Genomic DNA, 15,333 nt, shown 5'->3' with positions numbered 1-15,333 from the left:
TAAATTAAAATGGTATGATAGCATATAAATTATGTTTCTTTAGGATGAAAAACAGCTTATGACAAACTCCGAACCCATGTATACTAATATAAAAATTCCACAATATGCAGAGCTATAATATTCTGAAGCCATGGACAGCTAAATTATTTTAAAACTTCATAACAAACAAATAAGGTTTTCCAAGTAAACCGTCAGCTGTGGAATAAATAGAACAATCCTGCCGTCAACATTGCCTCAAGTTGTTCATAAAATTTGGCACTACAAATAGTTACGCAGAACTGACTTTATTAATAAGCTAACAAAATTTGGGAGCATTGCTAATATTTCTAATTGACATATAAACGGACATATTTTGGCGTTAAATTAAAGTTACATGAAGCAAGCCTATTCATTAGGTACAAGGTATAAATCTTTCATTAAAGTAGTTTTTTACATAGTTACATGAAGGAGGTTTGGGGAGATTATGAAGACATTCATGACATTTTTTTCTCGAATGTAAGAAGTCTGATTTTTTATCACTAGCCTTTTATATTTGAATGAACTTGTCAAAGGCACTATTTAAAGAGGCACACATACAAAATTTAACAATAAAACAATGGATCATTGCAAACTTTAGACAAAAAGATATAGCATGTTTCTCTAACTGAAAATACTAATGCCTATGGACATTTAAAGAAAACTGCATTTCTCAACAGTGACAGTATAAAACTGATCAGTAATTAGCTGTCATAATATTTCTAAGCGAAAAGGATAACTAATAGTTTTGACGCTATATCATCAGAAATTAGTGGCTAACATTTGCAAAGCATATAATAAATGCATCTGCTGTTTTCACTTTTACTTGTCCCAGTGGATAGTGCACTGGACTATGGCTCAGGAGACTAGCCCTGCTACTGGCAGGATGGACCTTGGGCAAGTCATGTTACTTCTTCATACCCCAATTTCCCCATCTGTAAAAAGGAGATGATATTTACCACCTTTGTAAAGTGCTTGGACATCCGTGGGTAAAAAGAGCTGTGTAAGTGTCAGTAATATATTATTGTCCTAAATACCTGGGCAGATTAATCGTGCCATAACAGAAAGTCAGTAATGGAAAGGGAAGCAAACTATTTATATACCAATAGCAAAACAATGACTTCTTGAATTGTCGTTCTCCTGAGTTCACACAATCTTATAAAAGTTTCTAGAGGACTTTTTTTTTTAAAAAAGGATGTTTAGTGAACATTAGAGTACAATTCTGAGGCCTTACTTATATTCAAACCGTAGACTGGGAAACTTGGCCATTAAGGCTTCATACGACTCTCTCAACTGATTGACGTCACGAGACAGCTCTCTCCGTTTTGCTAAAAGAGTTTCTTCTTTTTTGTCTAAAAGAGCCAAACAAAAATATCACTGAACTTTTTAGTTACAATCTTTGCAGATTTAGATAAGAAGCAGTTTAGAAGCAGGTACACAGCACGTAGCCCAAGGCATGATGAGAAGTCCTTCCTTCTTCCAAGATTCTTACAGCTATAATTTAAGCAAAATATCGACACCCAAATATTCCAAACAGACATAAATCAGAAACCTGGAATCTTGCAAGCTTCAGTGAGATTTATAGAAAAACAACAATTGGTACTTTTAGCTAGATAAATGTACTTTTTGCAGTGAGGGGGGGGGGACACACAAAAAATTCCAAGACACTTTGTCTTGCTTAGGACCTTTTCCAACTTAGGTGCCTAAAGTAAGGCACTTAAACTGGTTAGATTTTCAGAAATGGCAAACACTGGCATTTGCTATTGACTTTGGCCTGGATTTTCATTTACACGAGAGCCCCTTTACACTCTAGCTCTGCATTTGCACTGTAAAGGGGCCTCAAACTGGATGCGAGTTACACTTATGTTGACAGTGTGGTGTGAAGGTGCCTTAATGAAAATGAAAGTCATTGCCTTTTACTGGGAAGAGATTGGGGAAAACTTTTAGTCTGGTGACTCAATTTAAATACCCAGAGTTTATAAATCTTGGCCTGTAAGTTTAAACTAATATGCTTTTACCTTCATAGGGGCTGTATGATTGCCTGTTGATCTATGAACTCTTACCTGCTGCAAGTAAGAAAGCTGCATATTTTCCCAACTAATTCCATTGTGCTACCTCCGCTATACTAGTAACCATTCATTAAAATGGCAGAAATATTAATTTCTTCAGAGTTCTCTTCCTATATTTCCAGACTCTTTCTTCACACCAAGTTCTTCTAGATCGTCCTATACTTCCACCCACCAATCCCAAACTGCTATTCTACCAGTACAGTCAGTACAACAAACCTTCATAGTTTAGCTTTTTCATTTCATTTTCTAGTTTTTCTTTCAGCTTTTTGACAGCTTCAAATGCTTCTTGATCTTTCTTGTAGCCACCATCCATCTTTTTTACTTCCGCTTGTTTTGTCTTTAATTCTTGTTGAGCATGTTTCAACTTCATTTGAGCCTATAGTGAAACACAGGACAAACAACCTGGAGGTTTTTCAAACAGTATGATTATATAGATTTAGAATTTCTACATTATCAGGGTGCTTGGGTTATCATTCAGGATCCTTATCACTTACAATAGTGTCAAATAGCATCCTTGGCATTTAAAAACATAGTGCAATGGTAGATGGGGAAGAGAGTTTGGAAATAAAAATATGATATTGTGCATCTCTGTTATTTTAGGTCATATATTAAAAGGCAGGATGAGGGAAGGTTTCAGAGAGGATAATGAATAGGGCTAGTAAATGAATGAAAAGGAGCAGGCCCCCTTAGGGTTTTTCAAAACCACATTTCTTCAGATAAATCATGGAACACATTCCTCACTAAGGACTATGCATATGTTAAGTTTGAAGTTTTAATTTAAAACCGTGCATTAGAGCACAATAACACATGAAAGTTTGACAGAAGAGAGACACATTCTTACTTTGTCCACAAGAGTTTGAACAAATAATTTAACCAATTAAAAAACAAAAACAAAAACATGCAGCCAAAACTAAAACACCACTGAGAACAATTCATTCTGTGTTTACTATACATGAGAACCTTCAGTTTCAAAAGATAAACTTTTGGAACATGTTATTAATGAGACTGGGACAAAGAGTTTAGTATGAATGTACCAAATGACTATTACTAAGGCTACGTCTTCATTAGAAATGCTGCAGCAGTGCCACTGTAGCACTTTGGTGTAGACACCCATTAGTGACAGGAAGGGTTCTCCCATCGGTTTAGTTAATCCGTCTCCCTGAGAGGTGGCACATAAATCAACAGAAGAATTCTTCCTTCCCCTTTGTACTGTCTATACCAAGGGGTGGGGTGGTTAGGTCAGCTTAACTACATCACTTAGGGATGTGAATTTTTCTCGCGCCCCCGAGAGATGTAGCTGGGTTAACCTAACTTTTTAGCCTAAATCTGGCATAAATTAGGACAAATACCAACATACCTTGCCACAGATCTGCATGATTTAAAATTAAGATTAATCTTTTCATGACTACCATGGCCAAAATCAGGACTCTCAGAGCTTTCCCTCATCATTTAAAACACCGAGTAACAAAGAGAACAAGGATCCATCTACTGAGCAAGACTGATCAATGAATTTTTATAAGTCTGGTTTTCATATACACAGTGGAATTTAGGGCTTTAATGTAGTTTGAACTGGTTATATTTAATTTTAAACATTTTTTATGTTTACATAGAGTTAAAATAAAAAAACTGAGTACCATTACTTTCTTTTTTAATCTAAAATTATAATTTTTGTATTTTTTCTCACGTCAATGCCATGGCTTTTCCCAATTTATGTTATCACAAACAGCTAGCCTTGATAATACAATATGCTATCATGCACTGCCTGTTACCGAACATCCCTGTAAAGCATTTTTTGATAACCAAATGGAACGTTGCTGAGCAAGCTTTTCAAGATAAAGTTAATCAAACCATCAATGCTTGTTTGGGACATGGTTAGCTTCTATTCGTACCTGCTTAGCCTCCGTTTCTGCTTTACTAATGTCATTCTTGCATGTCATCATCTGTCCAGCAAGAGTTGCTTCTTCACCATCTTCATTGCTGGACAGACCAGCAGACACGGCATTAAAATGTTGCTGTGCAGCAGCCAGAGCATTTGTATCTTTGTCACTTGCCTCCTGCAGAGCATTTAGCCCATCTTTTATCTTCTTTACTTCCTGCTCCTTTGCCACTACAGCCTTAGAATCCTTTAGCAAAACAAATCAGATCCCTTTGAGAGAGTAACATCAACTTGAAATCTAAACAGTATTGAAAAATGAGTTGCAAATAGTTTAAGGTACTACGTTCCCAAGCCCCCTTGCCATTATTTGTGATTGTAGAATCACACATTTATATTTTTAAAATGTTTTCTTGCCTGTATTGTTGCATGAAAGAGCCACACAAACGGGGCAAACACAAAGTGTTGCACAAAATACACTGGAAAAATAAATTACTGTAAATGATACAGATTAGAGGGGAAAAGGTTTTTTTTGTTTTTGTTTAAGTATTATTGGTAACAGTAACAGGTAAAAAGATATGACAGAAATGTGAACCTTGACAGTCTAATTTAATCTTCAGAACATCCATATTCTCATAGAGCAACATATTTTTAAATTATTGTGATCGTCCCTAAACTTCATAAAAAAGAAAATATTAGCTGAGGGGGCCTATTCTGTTCATGCACACACAATTCCTAATGGGAATATATTCTTTATATCAGGCTACACAGGAACACCAAGCTTAAAACAAACTCTCTCTCTCAGGTGACACTGAAGGGGGAAATCAAATCTTTATTAAAGGGCAAATTTAGACTACTTTATATAATACATGATATTGTAAAAAGGCAATGCCACTTATTCTTTATCTCTACAGAATACAGACCCTGGACTTCAGAAAAGCAGACTGACTCCCTCAGGGAACTGACGGGCAGAATCCCCTGGGAGACTAATATGAGGGGGGAAGGAGTCCAGGAGAGCTGACTGTATTTTAAATAAGCGTTATTGAGGGCACAGAAACAAACTACCCTGATGTGCAGAAAGAATAGCAAATATGGCAGGCAACCAGCTTGGCTTAACAAAGAAATAGTCGGTGAGCTTAAACTCAAAAAGGAAGCTTACAAGAAGTGGAAACTTGGACAGATGACTAGGAAGTATAAAAATATTGCTCGAGCATACAGGGATGTAATCAGGAAGGCCAAAGCACAATTGGAGTTGCAGCTAGCAAGGGATGTGAAGGGTAACAAGAAGGGTTATGTTAGCAACAAGAAAGTGGTCTGGGAAAGTGTGGGACCCTTACTGAATGGGGAGGCAACCTAGTGACGGATGATGTGGAAAAAGCTGAAGTACTCAATGCTTTTTTTGCCTCAGTCTTCAGAGACATGGTCAGCTTCCAGACTGCTGCACTGGGCAGAACAGTATGGGAGGAGGTGAGCAGCCCTCAGTGATGAAAGAACAGGTTAAGGACTATTTAGAAAAGCTGAACATGCTCAAGTCCATGGGGTTCGATGCAATGCATCTGAGGGTGCTGAGAGAGTTGGCTGATGTGATTGCAGAGCCATTGGCCATTATCTTTGAAAACTTGTGGCAAGCAGGGGAGGTCCCGGACAATTGGAAAAAGGCAAATATAGTGCCCATCTTTAAAAAAGGCAACAAGGGGAATCTGGGGAACTACAGAACAGTTAGCCTCACCTCAGTCTCCAGAAGAATCATGGAGGAGGTCCTCAAGGAATCCATTTTGAAGCACTTGGAGGATAGGAAGGTGAACATGGATTCACCAAAGGCAAGTCATGCCTGACAAACCTAATTGATTTCTATGATGAGATAACTGGCTCTGTGGATATGGGGAAAGCAGTGGACGTGATATACCTTGACTCTAGCAAAGCTTTTGATACGGTCTCCCACAGTATTCTTGCCAGCAAGTTCAAGTAGTATGGATTGGATGAATGGACTATAAGGTGGATAGAAAGCTGGCTACATCATCAGGCTCAACTGGTAGTGATCAACGGCTCGATATCTAGTTGGCAGCTGGTATCAGCGAAGTGCCCCAGGGGTCGGTCCTGGGGCCACTTTTGTTCAACATCTTCATTAATAATCTGGATGATGGGATGATTGCACCCTCATCAAATTTGCAGATGACACTAAAATGGAGGGAGAGGTAGATATGCTGGAGGGCTAGGATAGGGTCCAGAGTGACCTAGACTAATTGGAGGACTGGACAAAAAGAAATCTGATGAGGTTCAACAAGGACAAGTGCAGAGTCCTGCACTTAGGATGGAAGAATCCCATGCACTGCTACAGGCTGGGAACCGACTAGCTAAGCACCGACTGGCTAAACGGCAGTTCTGCAGAAAAGGACTTGGGGATTACAGTGGATAAGAACCTGGATATGAGTCAGCAGTGTGCCCTTGTTGCCAAGAAGGCTAACGGCATATTGGGCTGCATTAGTAGGAGCACTGCCATGAGATCGAGGGAAGTGATTATTCCCCTCTATTTGGCACTGGTGAGGCCATATCTGGAGTATGGCATCGTTTTGGGCCCCCCACTACAGAAAGGATGTGGACAAATTGGAAAGAGTCCAGTGGAGGGGAACGAAAATGATCAGGGGGCTGGGCACATGACTTACAAGGCGAGGCTGAGGGAACTGGTGTTGTTTAGTCTGCAGAAGAGTGAGGGGGGATTTGATAGCAGCCTTCAGCTACCTGAAGGGGGGTTTCAAAGAGGATGGAGCTCGGCTGTTCTCAGTGGTGGCAGATGACAGAACAAGGAGTAATAGTTTCAAGTTGCAGTGGTGGAGGTCTAGGTTGGATATTAGGAAAAACTATTTCACTAGGAGGGTGGTGAAGCATTGGAATGCATTACCTAGGGAGGTGGCGGAATCTCCATCCTTAGAGGTTTTCAAGGCCCGGCTTGACAAAGCCCTGGCTGGGATGGTTTAGTTGGTGTTGGTCCTGCTTTGAGCAGGAGGTTGGACTAGATGACCTCCTGAGGCCTCTTCCAACCCTGATCTTCTATGATTCTAAACTTGTGGTGCCCTTTCATGTTTATGCCATAAATTTGTCCCAACACTCTTATCCCTCTTGGACATACATTACAGAAAAGTAAATAAATCACAACATACAGCTATTATATATTACTGAAGATGTTTGTAGTGCACCAGTTTAAATATTTTCCTGAAGTTTTAAAAACCAAGGGCCTTACTGTTTACCTCCTCCATGCTTTTTACTAATTCTTTACATTTCTTCTCTTCACTTTTTAAGTTTTGCTTTTTGAGATCAAGAGCACTTTGTGCTTTTGTATCAACTCTCTGAGTTTCTGCAAGAACATCTTCCAGTGAACGAAGTACACCACCAACTTCCTATAACCAAGACAAAGAAAATGTAACTCATACTAAAAGAAACCTGTTTAATAATCATAAGATAGTGTACATTCCATCAGCTGCATTGGGAGGGGAAAAAAAAAAAAAAAGGTTAAAAACAAATTTCCTTACCACTGTCACTTAAAATTTTTTAGTTTTAATCATCATAATTACAAATAGGGACCTACCAAATTCACAGCCCATTTTGGTTAATTTCACGGTCACAGGATTTTAAAAATCGTAAATTTGATGATTTCAGATATTTAAATCTGAAATTTCACAATGATGTAACTGTAGGGGTCCTGACACACACGAGAGAGAGAGAGAGAGTTTTATAGTATTGCCGCTCTTAGTTCAGCAGTGCTGCCTCCAGAGCTGGTTTCCCAGCCAACAGACACCACTCTCCGCTCGCCCAGCTCTTAAGGCAGCAGCACAGAAGTAAGGGTGCCAATACTGCAACCCCCTCTCCCCCCAATAACCTTGTGACCTCCCCCACAACCTCCTTTTGGATTGGAACCCCCAATTTGAGAAACGCTGGTCTCCACTGTCAAATCTGTATAGCATAGGGTAAAAGTACACAAAAGACCAGATTTCACAGTCCATCTTTCATTTCACAGTCTAATCTTTCATTTATCTTAGGTATTACTTGTAATGATAGGAGGTAAACTATTTCAGATGGAAGTATAATTATTAAATCAACAGTGTGTCTTTCACATAATGGCTAAGAATTACTGTATATAGTGTATAAACATAAGCATATAAAATCCAAAGGAAATCATTCTATCCTAAGTTCCCTCTAAGCTACGCAGCTGCCTATTAAGCCCTGCACAGCGGCTCAGGGCTGCAGCAGAGAGAGGCGCCCCTATCTGCTGGCCCCAGCACAGACCTGCTGCAGCGGGGAGAGGCAACCCTCCCCCGGCCCTGAGCTGCTGTAGTGAGAGAGGGATGAGGGGAGTCATCCTCTCCCCACTGCAGCCCTGGGGCAGCCTGCACCCCAATCCCCTCATCCCTGGCCCCGAACCAGAGCCCAACCCCCCCCCCCCCCCCTGCATTCCAAACACTTCGGCCCCACCCCCACCACATTAATTTTCTTATGTGCACCAATATGAAGGTGCTGTCCATATTAGTGCACATAAAAAAATTCATTCTGCACATGAATGTAAAAAATTAGAGGGAACACTGATTAACTTCTCTCTATATTTTAATTAAGAGAAATGAAGTTATTCCTTTCCGATTTAATCCCTTGTGTATACATCAAACAAACATATTTGTGTTTTCATTTACCTGATCTCTCTTCTTTTCCATCTCTGCTATTTCTTTGTTAAGTTCCTTCACCTTTTTCTCATTCTCAGCCATTGTTTCCTGAAGTTTCGCTATGTTAGCCTGCATTTCCTTTAACTCATCAGCAGAACGTACCTTCGTCTCTTCAGCCAAAACAAATTGATACGCAACATAGAGACGGCTTAAGTGTTCTATCTCTCGCATTACCTTCTGGTACTCTAAATAGGATGAGCGTTCCTGAAAGAAAAGGCCACCAATAAAAATAAGCCAGCATTAAAAGTTTTTTGTAATACGTCCATAGTATTTCTGAGAAGTTCTGTATAATTTTATGATCAGTATTTGTAGCTATACAAGCCAAGATGAGTAATCAAATCTCATGCTTCAAAAGATATACGCCAATTCCCCAAGAGGGATGAGAAAGCAAGGAAGGATTCTCCTTTCCTACATACAGTAGTACCCAACTGGCTATATGCATTACACTTTTGCCTTCCTCTGAAGCATCAAATGCATTATACATACACGTGCCTGCTTAGCTAAATGTTAGCAAATGATGCTAATACAACAGCCTGTACTGTGCAAACAACACTTGGATATCCTTTCATGAACCAAGTTAAAACATCATCTTGCTATTGTCTTCTAGTTTTTTTTTTTGTTTTTTTTTCTATAATTTCTTGCAGGTCCTCAATGTCCAATGTTACCATAACAATTAGACATCTGAAAATAAAATAATATCTCTATAAACCATGTTTTCCACATTACAAAAATATTCAGACTAGAAATGCGTGTCGATGTTTTAGAGTCTAGAAGAGCATTTTGTTTCAAAAAATGAATTGTTGAAGAGATTTCCAAGTTAGTCAGGCTATTTTCCAATATTTTAAAAATTGGCCCTCTGGTGTAATTTCACCCAGTATAACACTAAGTCTGTTTAAAAGCCAAAGATGTTTTTTCTGGTCTAAAAGTCAATACCTCTTTCAGTTTCTGTAAGGTTGGAGTGATTTCTTCCTCTAAAATCTGAAACACAAAAAACAAAATATATTTTCAGATTCTTAACTCTGAAAACTCTCCCAAATCCTACTACTCTGACCACATGCAAATAGCCTTACGCAGAGAAAGCAAACTTTCCAGAAACCATAAATATACAACAAATGGGGGAAGGCGAAAGAGAAGGGACCATGGTGGTGCAAATGGGTCAAATACATCCTCTTCTATTGTGGCAGAGAAGCACTTTCTCTCTCTAAGGCTACACAACAGGCAATTGAGTCATTCAAGTCAGCTTATAACTGCTATCACTGATGTTATTCAATTTATGTAAAGCATTAAAAAGCCACACAATTGCAAACACATAGTACCGTTTGAATTTCTTTCAGTTTTGCCTCTTTTTTCTCTATAGTTTTCTGGGCAGCTATTTTCTTGCACTCATACATCCTTGTACCAGCTGCTTCTTCAATCATAGCTAAAATCTGAAAAACAAAAACAAACCCAAGCTTATGAAATAGCTTCAAAATCACCAGTGTTAAACAAAAAATTTTCCTTATCACCTTTCTTCAAAATACTGTTCCAACAGTCCTGAGCAAACAGTCAACTCAAAATTTTACATGTATAAAAGGATATCAAGAAAAAGGAGAAAGAAAGGAAACGTGAACTCTGTTCTCACCTCAGGAGGTTTCATGTTTAAAACCTTGGTAATTCGTCCCTGGAAATAAAGGCAAAAATGATTATGGCCCGTAAACTCAAAAAGTGTAAGATTTTTATATATTAAATTCTCAATCAAAACTTTATCAGGTAGTACAATAATTTTTTAAAGAAATTTGTTTTTTGTCTAAAAGAATAAACGTGGTTTGGCTTCAGTTATCTCATTCTTGAAAGTTCAGATTCAAATCTGAAACAGCTTGTGTCACATTACAGTCAGCTGGTAAGTATGATGTGCTATACTTTATAACTTTGCTTATGCTGCGTCCCGCTACACATAGTTACACTGATCAGGCACACTGCTTTCACTCCCTGTTTGGAATCTCTTACTGACAGACTGATTTTGGTTAAATTCTTAGTCACAGATTGGCTTTTGAGAGATTTAATTGATGTCAGTCAATATGTGGAAGCCTCTGTGGTAATAGAAACAACATGTAGAGCTAATGCAAAACAAAATTCCCAAATCCAGCAACAAGGGAAGCAACTTTTTAGGAATATGTATATAATACCTGCATAATGAGAAAATGAGGGTTGTTGACATTGAGTCCAACAGAACAGAAGAGATCCTGCACTCTTGTGTTATTTGCATTCACACCATTGATTAGATACTTATTTCTACCACCAATGACGACCTTGAGAAAAAGAAAAATGGGATACTCAAAATGAACTAAAAATGGCTTTACTGTTTGAGAATACAAACTAATGGAATTCTTAGATGTAGGAATCTGAGCAAACAAATAGAAAACAGTTTCAATGCCCTGAGGGAATTAACAAAATTACAAAATACACAGATCAAACAAACCCTCTCATCAGTTTGAAGTGCCATTTTTAAAATCCTCTACCCCAACTGCAAAAATGTGAGCTAAAGCCCCACAGCAAGTACCTTTGGCAATTTCTTAGCAGTCAGGAACAAGGGAAAGTCTCTCAGTTCAGTGTCAGACCAGAAAAAAAAAAAAATACCACCACCACAACTAGCAAACTTGTTGTCAGTTTCATCAGAAAGATTATGGTTAGGGTTATGTTTTACTTACGGGTATTTTAGTAAAATTTTAGACAGGTCACAGGCAGTAAACAAAAATTCACGGCCTGTGACCTGTTCATGACTTGTACTATGCCCTTAACTAAATCTTGGGAGTGCGGGGGGATGGGGGCGGCGCGCGCGGGAGGGGAGGAGAAGCCGCTGGTGCGCTGGGGGGTCCACAGATGTTTGGGGGGCGGTCCAGGGGTGTCACTGGCGCTTGGGGGGGGAGGAGGCAGGAATAGGGGAGGTTGGCAGGGATGGCATGCTCCCTATCTGGCTTCTGGGAAGCGATGACATATCCATCCCTAAGCTCCTAGCTCCGTGCACTGCCAGCTCCGCAGCTCCCATCATCCGGGAACCACAGCCAATGGGAGTTGCGAGGGCGGTGCCTGTGAACTGCGAGGACAGCGTGCGAAGCTAGAAGCTGAGGGACATGTTGTCGCTTCCAGGGAGTCTTCCCCTCCCCCTCCCCCAAGGTAAACGCCACCCAGAGCCCTCACTCCCTAACCCCCAACCGTGAGCCCCCTCAAATTCCTTCTGCTGCTGCTAGGGAGTGAGAGGGAGGCAGTGACCTGAGATTGCCCAAGCAACAGCCGGTGGGACTGACCCAGAGGCTGCCTGAGCTACTCGGGCAGCCCCAGAGCCTGCTACACTGGCCGCTGCAGAAGTCACGGAATCTGTGACTTCCATAACAAAGCTTGCAGTGCTCCTGTCTGTACCATATCTGTTCTGTGATTAAATGAATTCAGTATCCCAAGTGGACAACCTAGCATCTTTCAATATTAAGGCCACTAAAAAAATTAGAAAGAGAAAGGAGAAAGGCAGAAAAGGGAAGCACATCATTTTCTGCATGGGACGATATGGCTTGCTCCAGGAATGTTGTCTCATGACTAGGTGTGTTTCCATTCAAGGGAGTAGAGTCATTGATTATGGTATATGGAATACTACAAAATTTGTAGTATGAACTGTGAAAAGGCAACTAGTTGTTATATCCTTATTTAGTTGCTTAGCTCAAATCTTACATAGTTTGTTATTGAGTTCACTCTGGAAACATTACTTTAATAGCACAAGTTCATGAAGTTTTCAAGAGAGCATATTTAAAAACGAAGAATTAGTGCACAATCAAGTAAAAGAAACCAAGTGTTCTTTAAAACCTTACCTGAAGGAATCTTAATTATGCAAAAATAACTTGTTGTGTAAGGATAGAGAGCATTAAAAAAAAACCCCTACAACATTGTTATTTTTCAATTAGATGATATAGAATTCAATCTGCATTTTATCTTAGTATAGTCATTTTCCCCTGAAAACGGTGGAAATACATAAGTCTTTGTGGACAAACACAGATGTTAAACTCTCACCTGCCTGGTGACTGTGATCTCATCATGAGCCTCAAATCCCAATGGACTCTGTTTCTTGTCAGAATTATCAAAGGTGATTGATACAGTCGCTTTAATAATTCCAGCCTGACCATTTTTGTAAACCAAATCTTGCAAATTGGATGCTCGCACCTGAAAATGTGGAAAAAGAATACGTTTAACAGAAAGCCATTGCATTGCTTCACACCGTGCACTATTAATTGATAGAATTTGAGGAAAAATGTATGAAATATTTGAAAAATAGGAATACTGTACATTTAGATACTCTAGCAGATCACAGGTATAAAATAGAGCATGTAGAAAACGTGCAAGATGGTTGTACAGTAAACTAACACACAGTAAGTCAGACATTTTAATTTTTTTTTTTAAACCAGATACATGAGAAAAATTAAATGCTTAGATTTAGAAGCAAGATGACAAAATCAATTAATACGTAAGTGCCTTTAGGTAAAGTGTTTGATTTCATGATACAGTATGTGTGTGATTATAAAGATAGCAAAATAGGATTTACTTGCAATTTTGCTGGATTTCCGTAGAATTCCAAGGCAACACTGTTTAAAGACTGGGATCCAAATTTGCTTCAAAATGCACACTTTTCATTTAAGTACCAGTATAGGCCAGTGTCTTTTAAATACAAATCATTTCAACAAAACTTCCTTTCTGTTTTTCTGATGAGACAGCTAATAGGGTTCTAAGACCAGCTCCAGATATGCCCAAGTTTATTATAGAGAAATAAGTTTGTGTTATATTCTGTGATTGTACTTTTACCTACCAAGTCTGCATTTCCAACCTACTACTTCCTAACCTAGCATTTTTTCCCCTGTGGTTCTGGGCCACATAGTTTGTATCAATGTATGATTATTACTGCTATACAAAGCTTAAATATTTATAGTCTTCTAGAAAGTGTTTGAAAAGAATTCCCTAGTATTTGTAATAGTCCTATGTAAAAGAGTATTTGCACAGTAGATATGATTGTAAGTCAATTTTGAGAATAAGAGTCAGTGGTGATTACAAATTCATATTTAATTATCAATAACATCAATTTTTATTGGGCAATTTGAACCTAGCCAGAAAGTGGCATAGAAACTGTCAGTCTGTCTCATTTTGGTTAAAAAGGGAACACCAGTCTCCGCAACATTTTGTGAAGATTAACCTCAGGTTTGTTGCACAAGGATGCTATTCAGCACAAGGAGGAGTTGCTCACTGATTCTTCCTAACTGAAATATTTCTCCTTCCTTTTTACCTGAGATAGGTTGGAGATGCCCAACAGGAAACAAATAGAGTCCAGGATGTTGGACTTGCCACTGCCATTTAAGCCGGTGATAGCATTGAACAGTGGGTCGAAGCCGTTGACCTCTGTCCTCTGGGCATAGGACTTGAATCCTTCCAGAATGATTGACTTGATATGCATCTTTTCTGTCTCTCTGGAGGACCTGGCCAAGCCCCTCTCCAAGGGATATGAAGAAAGATCTCAGATTTGCAGTCCTGTGTGTTTTAAAACAACAAAAGCAGACTTGATAAAATCAGCGGGCACTCCTAATATAAACCAAAGTATGAAACAAATGGAAAAAGAATATAATACACTCTAGCATGGACAATGGTATTTCGACCCACATGCAGGAATGTGATAATTTTTTTTTTGCCACAACAGTACCACCTCAGTTATCTGAATCTCAGTTATCCAAAGGAGGGATAATTGAGTCCCCCAGCAAATATTACTCACAGTGAAGATTTCCTTGATTACATGAATTTATTGAATAAGCCTCAGGATATTCAAATAGAAGTTGTACTGTGGAACAAAACAGGTTTCTCGTCAAGAAAAAAAATTACAAGACTAGTAGGGGGCAAAAAGACAAGACTAAAGTCTTTTAGAAGAAAAGAGAGGAAGAAATTTAAAAGGGCAGTGCTGATGGAGTACCTCATGGACTGTTATCTGTATCCAGAGCTGACTGTGACTTTATGTTAGTCTTAAAATTGTGGCAAACTTCATAGCAAAAATATATAGATAAAACCCCCAGACTCTTCTGTATTTCAAATCATTAAACGATATAAAAAAAATCCCAACACTGTCTGCTATTTTTACAAATGTGACTTTCGGATTATCCCAAACTGAAATTAGAGAGAAATGTCTCCTTATTCTGTACACCTGGTAGCACTTTGTTTATAGCCAGTTTCACTGTGAGACTCTGTGAATCTGACAGCTCTTGGGCACAGTCGCGGTCCTCTCTGGTTCGGGTCACCCAGAAAAAGGAAAAGACAAACATTAGTAAGAACAGGGGCTTGTAAAGGCAGTGACTGGGGGCAGGCACCGGCCTGGGGCTGCTGTAACTCAGTGATTAGGTTTAAATTGATCAATTGTGCACCCTCCCCAATTCCATGGGGCAAGTGTGTGTACTGACAGGGCTTGTGCCCACAGGGCAGGCCGGGGGGGGGGGCTTCGCTCCCTCACTGGTATCAGCCCAGACCGCCCCCCCCCACTACTGAACCAGGCCCTTCTGGGGACACTGAGGGAAGGAGCCTCTCCCCAACAGCCCAGAGGAGAACCCCTCACTGGGGGCGGGGGGGATCTGCAGACATCAGACCCCCCCCACTCCCGCAATGCCCCTGTAAAGTG

At 39.5% G+C, this 15,333-nt stretch overlaps 1 protein-coding gene across 4 annotated transcripts in view; it reads right to left on the bottom strand.

Annotated features, from left to right (window-relative positions):
• The window catches only part of SMC2 (structural maintenance of chromosomes 2), a 32,279-nt gene that overhangs the window by 16,472 nt on the left and 474 nt on the right, over positions 1-15,333 (bottom strand). For 2 of the 4 annotated variants that reach the window (XM_039545621.1, XM_039545622.1), the window contains exons 2-12: positions 13,963-14,204; positions 12,702-12,851; positions 10,832-10,954; positions 10,288-10,326; positions 9,983-10,093; positions 9,600-9,644; positions 8,637-8,870; positions 7,203-7,352; positions 3,974-4,207; positions 2,301-2,460; positions 1,250-1,367 (exon numbers count right to left, since the gene is read on the bottom strand). In XM_039545621.1, coding sequence (XP_039401555.1) covers positions 1,250-1,367; positions 2,301-2,460; positions 3,974-4,207; positions 7,203-7,352; positions 8,637-8,870; positions 9,600-9,644; positions 9,983-10,093; positions 10,288-10,326; positions 10,832-10,954; positions 12,702-12,851; positions 13,963-14,130 — 1,532 coding nt within the window. In that variant the 5' untranslated portion in view covers positions 14,131-14,204. Of the gene's footprint in view, positions 1-1,249; positions 1,368-2,300; positions 2,461-3,973; positions 4,208-7,202; positions 7,353-8,636; positions 8,871-9,599; positions 9,645-9,982; positions 10,094-10,287; positions 10,327-10,831; positions 10,955-12,701; positions 12,852-13,962; positions 14,205-14,637; positions 14,808-15,333 lie in introns of those variants that run through there. The other 2 variants (XM_039545623.1, XM_039545624.1) reach the window with 2 other exon arrangements.

The sequence above is a fragment of the Mauremys reevesii genome, linkage group 6 (genome assembly GCF_016161935.1).
Source record: "Mauremys reevesii isolate NIE-2019 linkage group 6, ASM1616193v1, whole genome shotgun sequence".
In the NCBI taxonomy this organism is placed as follows: Eukaryota; Metazoa; Chordata; order Testudines; family Geoemydidae; genus Mauremys; species Mauremys reevesii.
Note: the sequence above shows the minus strand (reverse complement) of the source record. Positions and strands in the feature narration are given on the sequence as shown.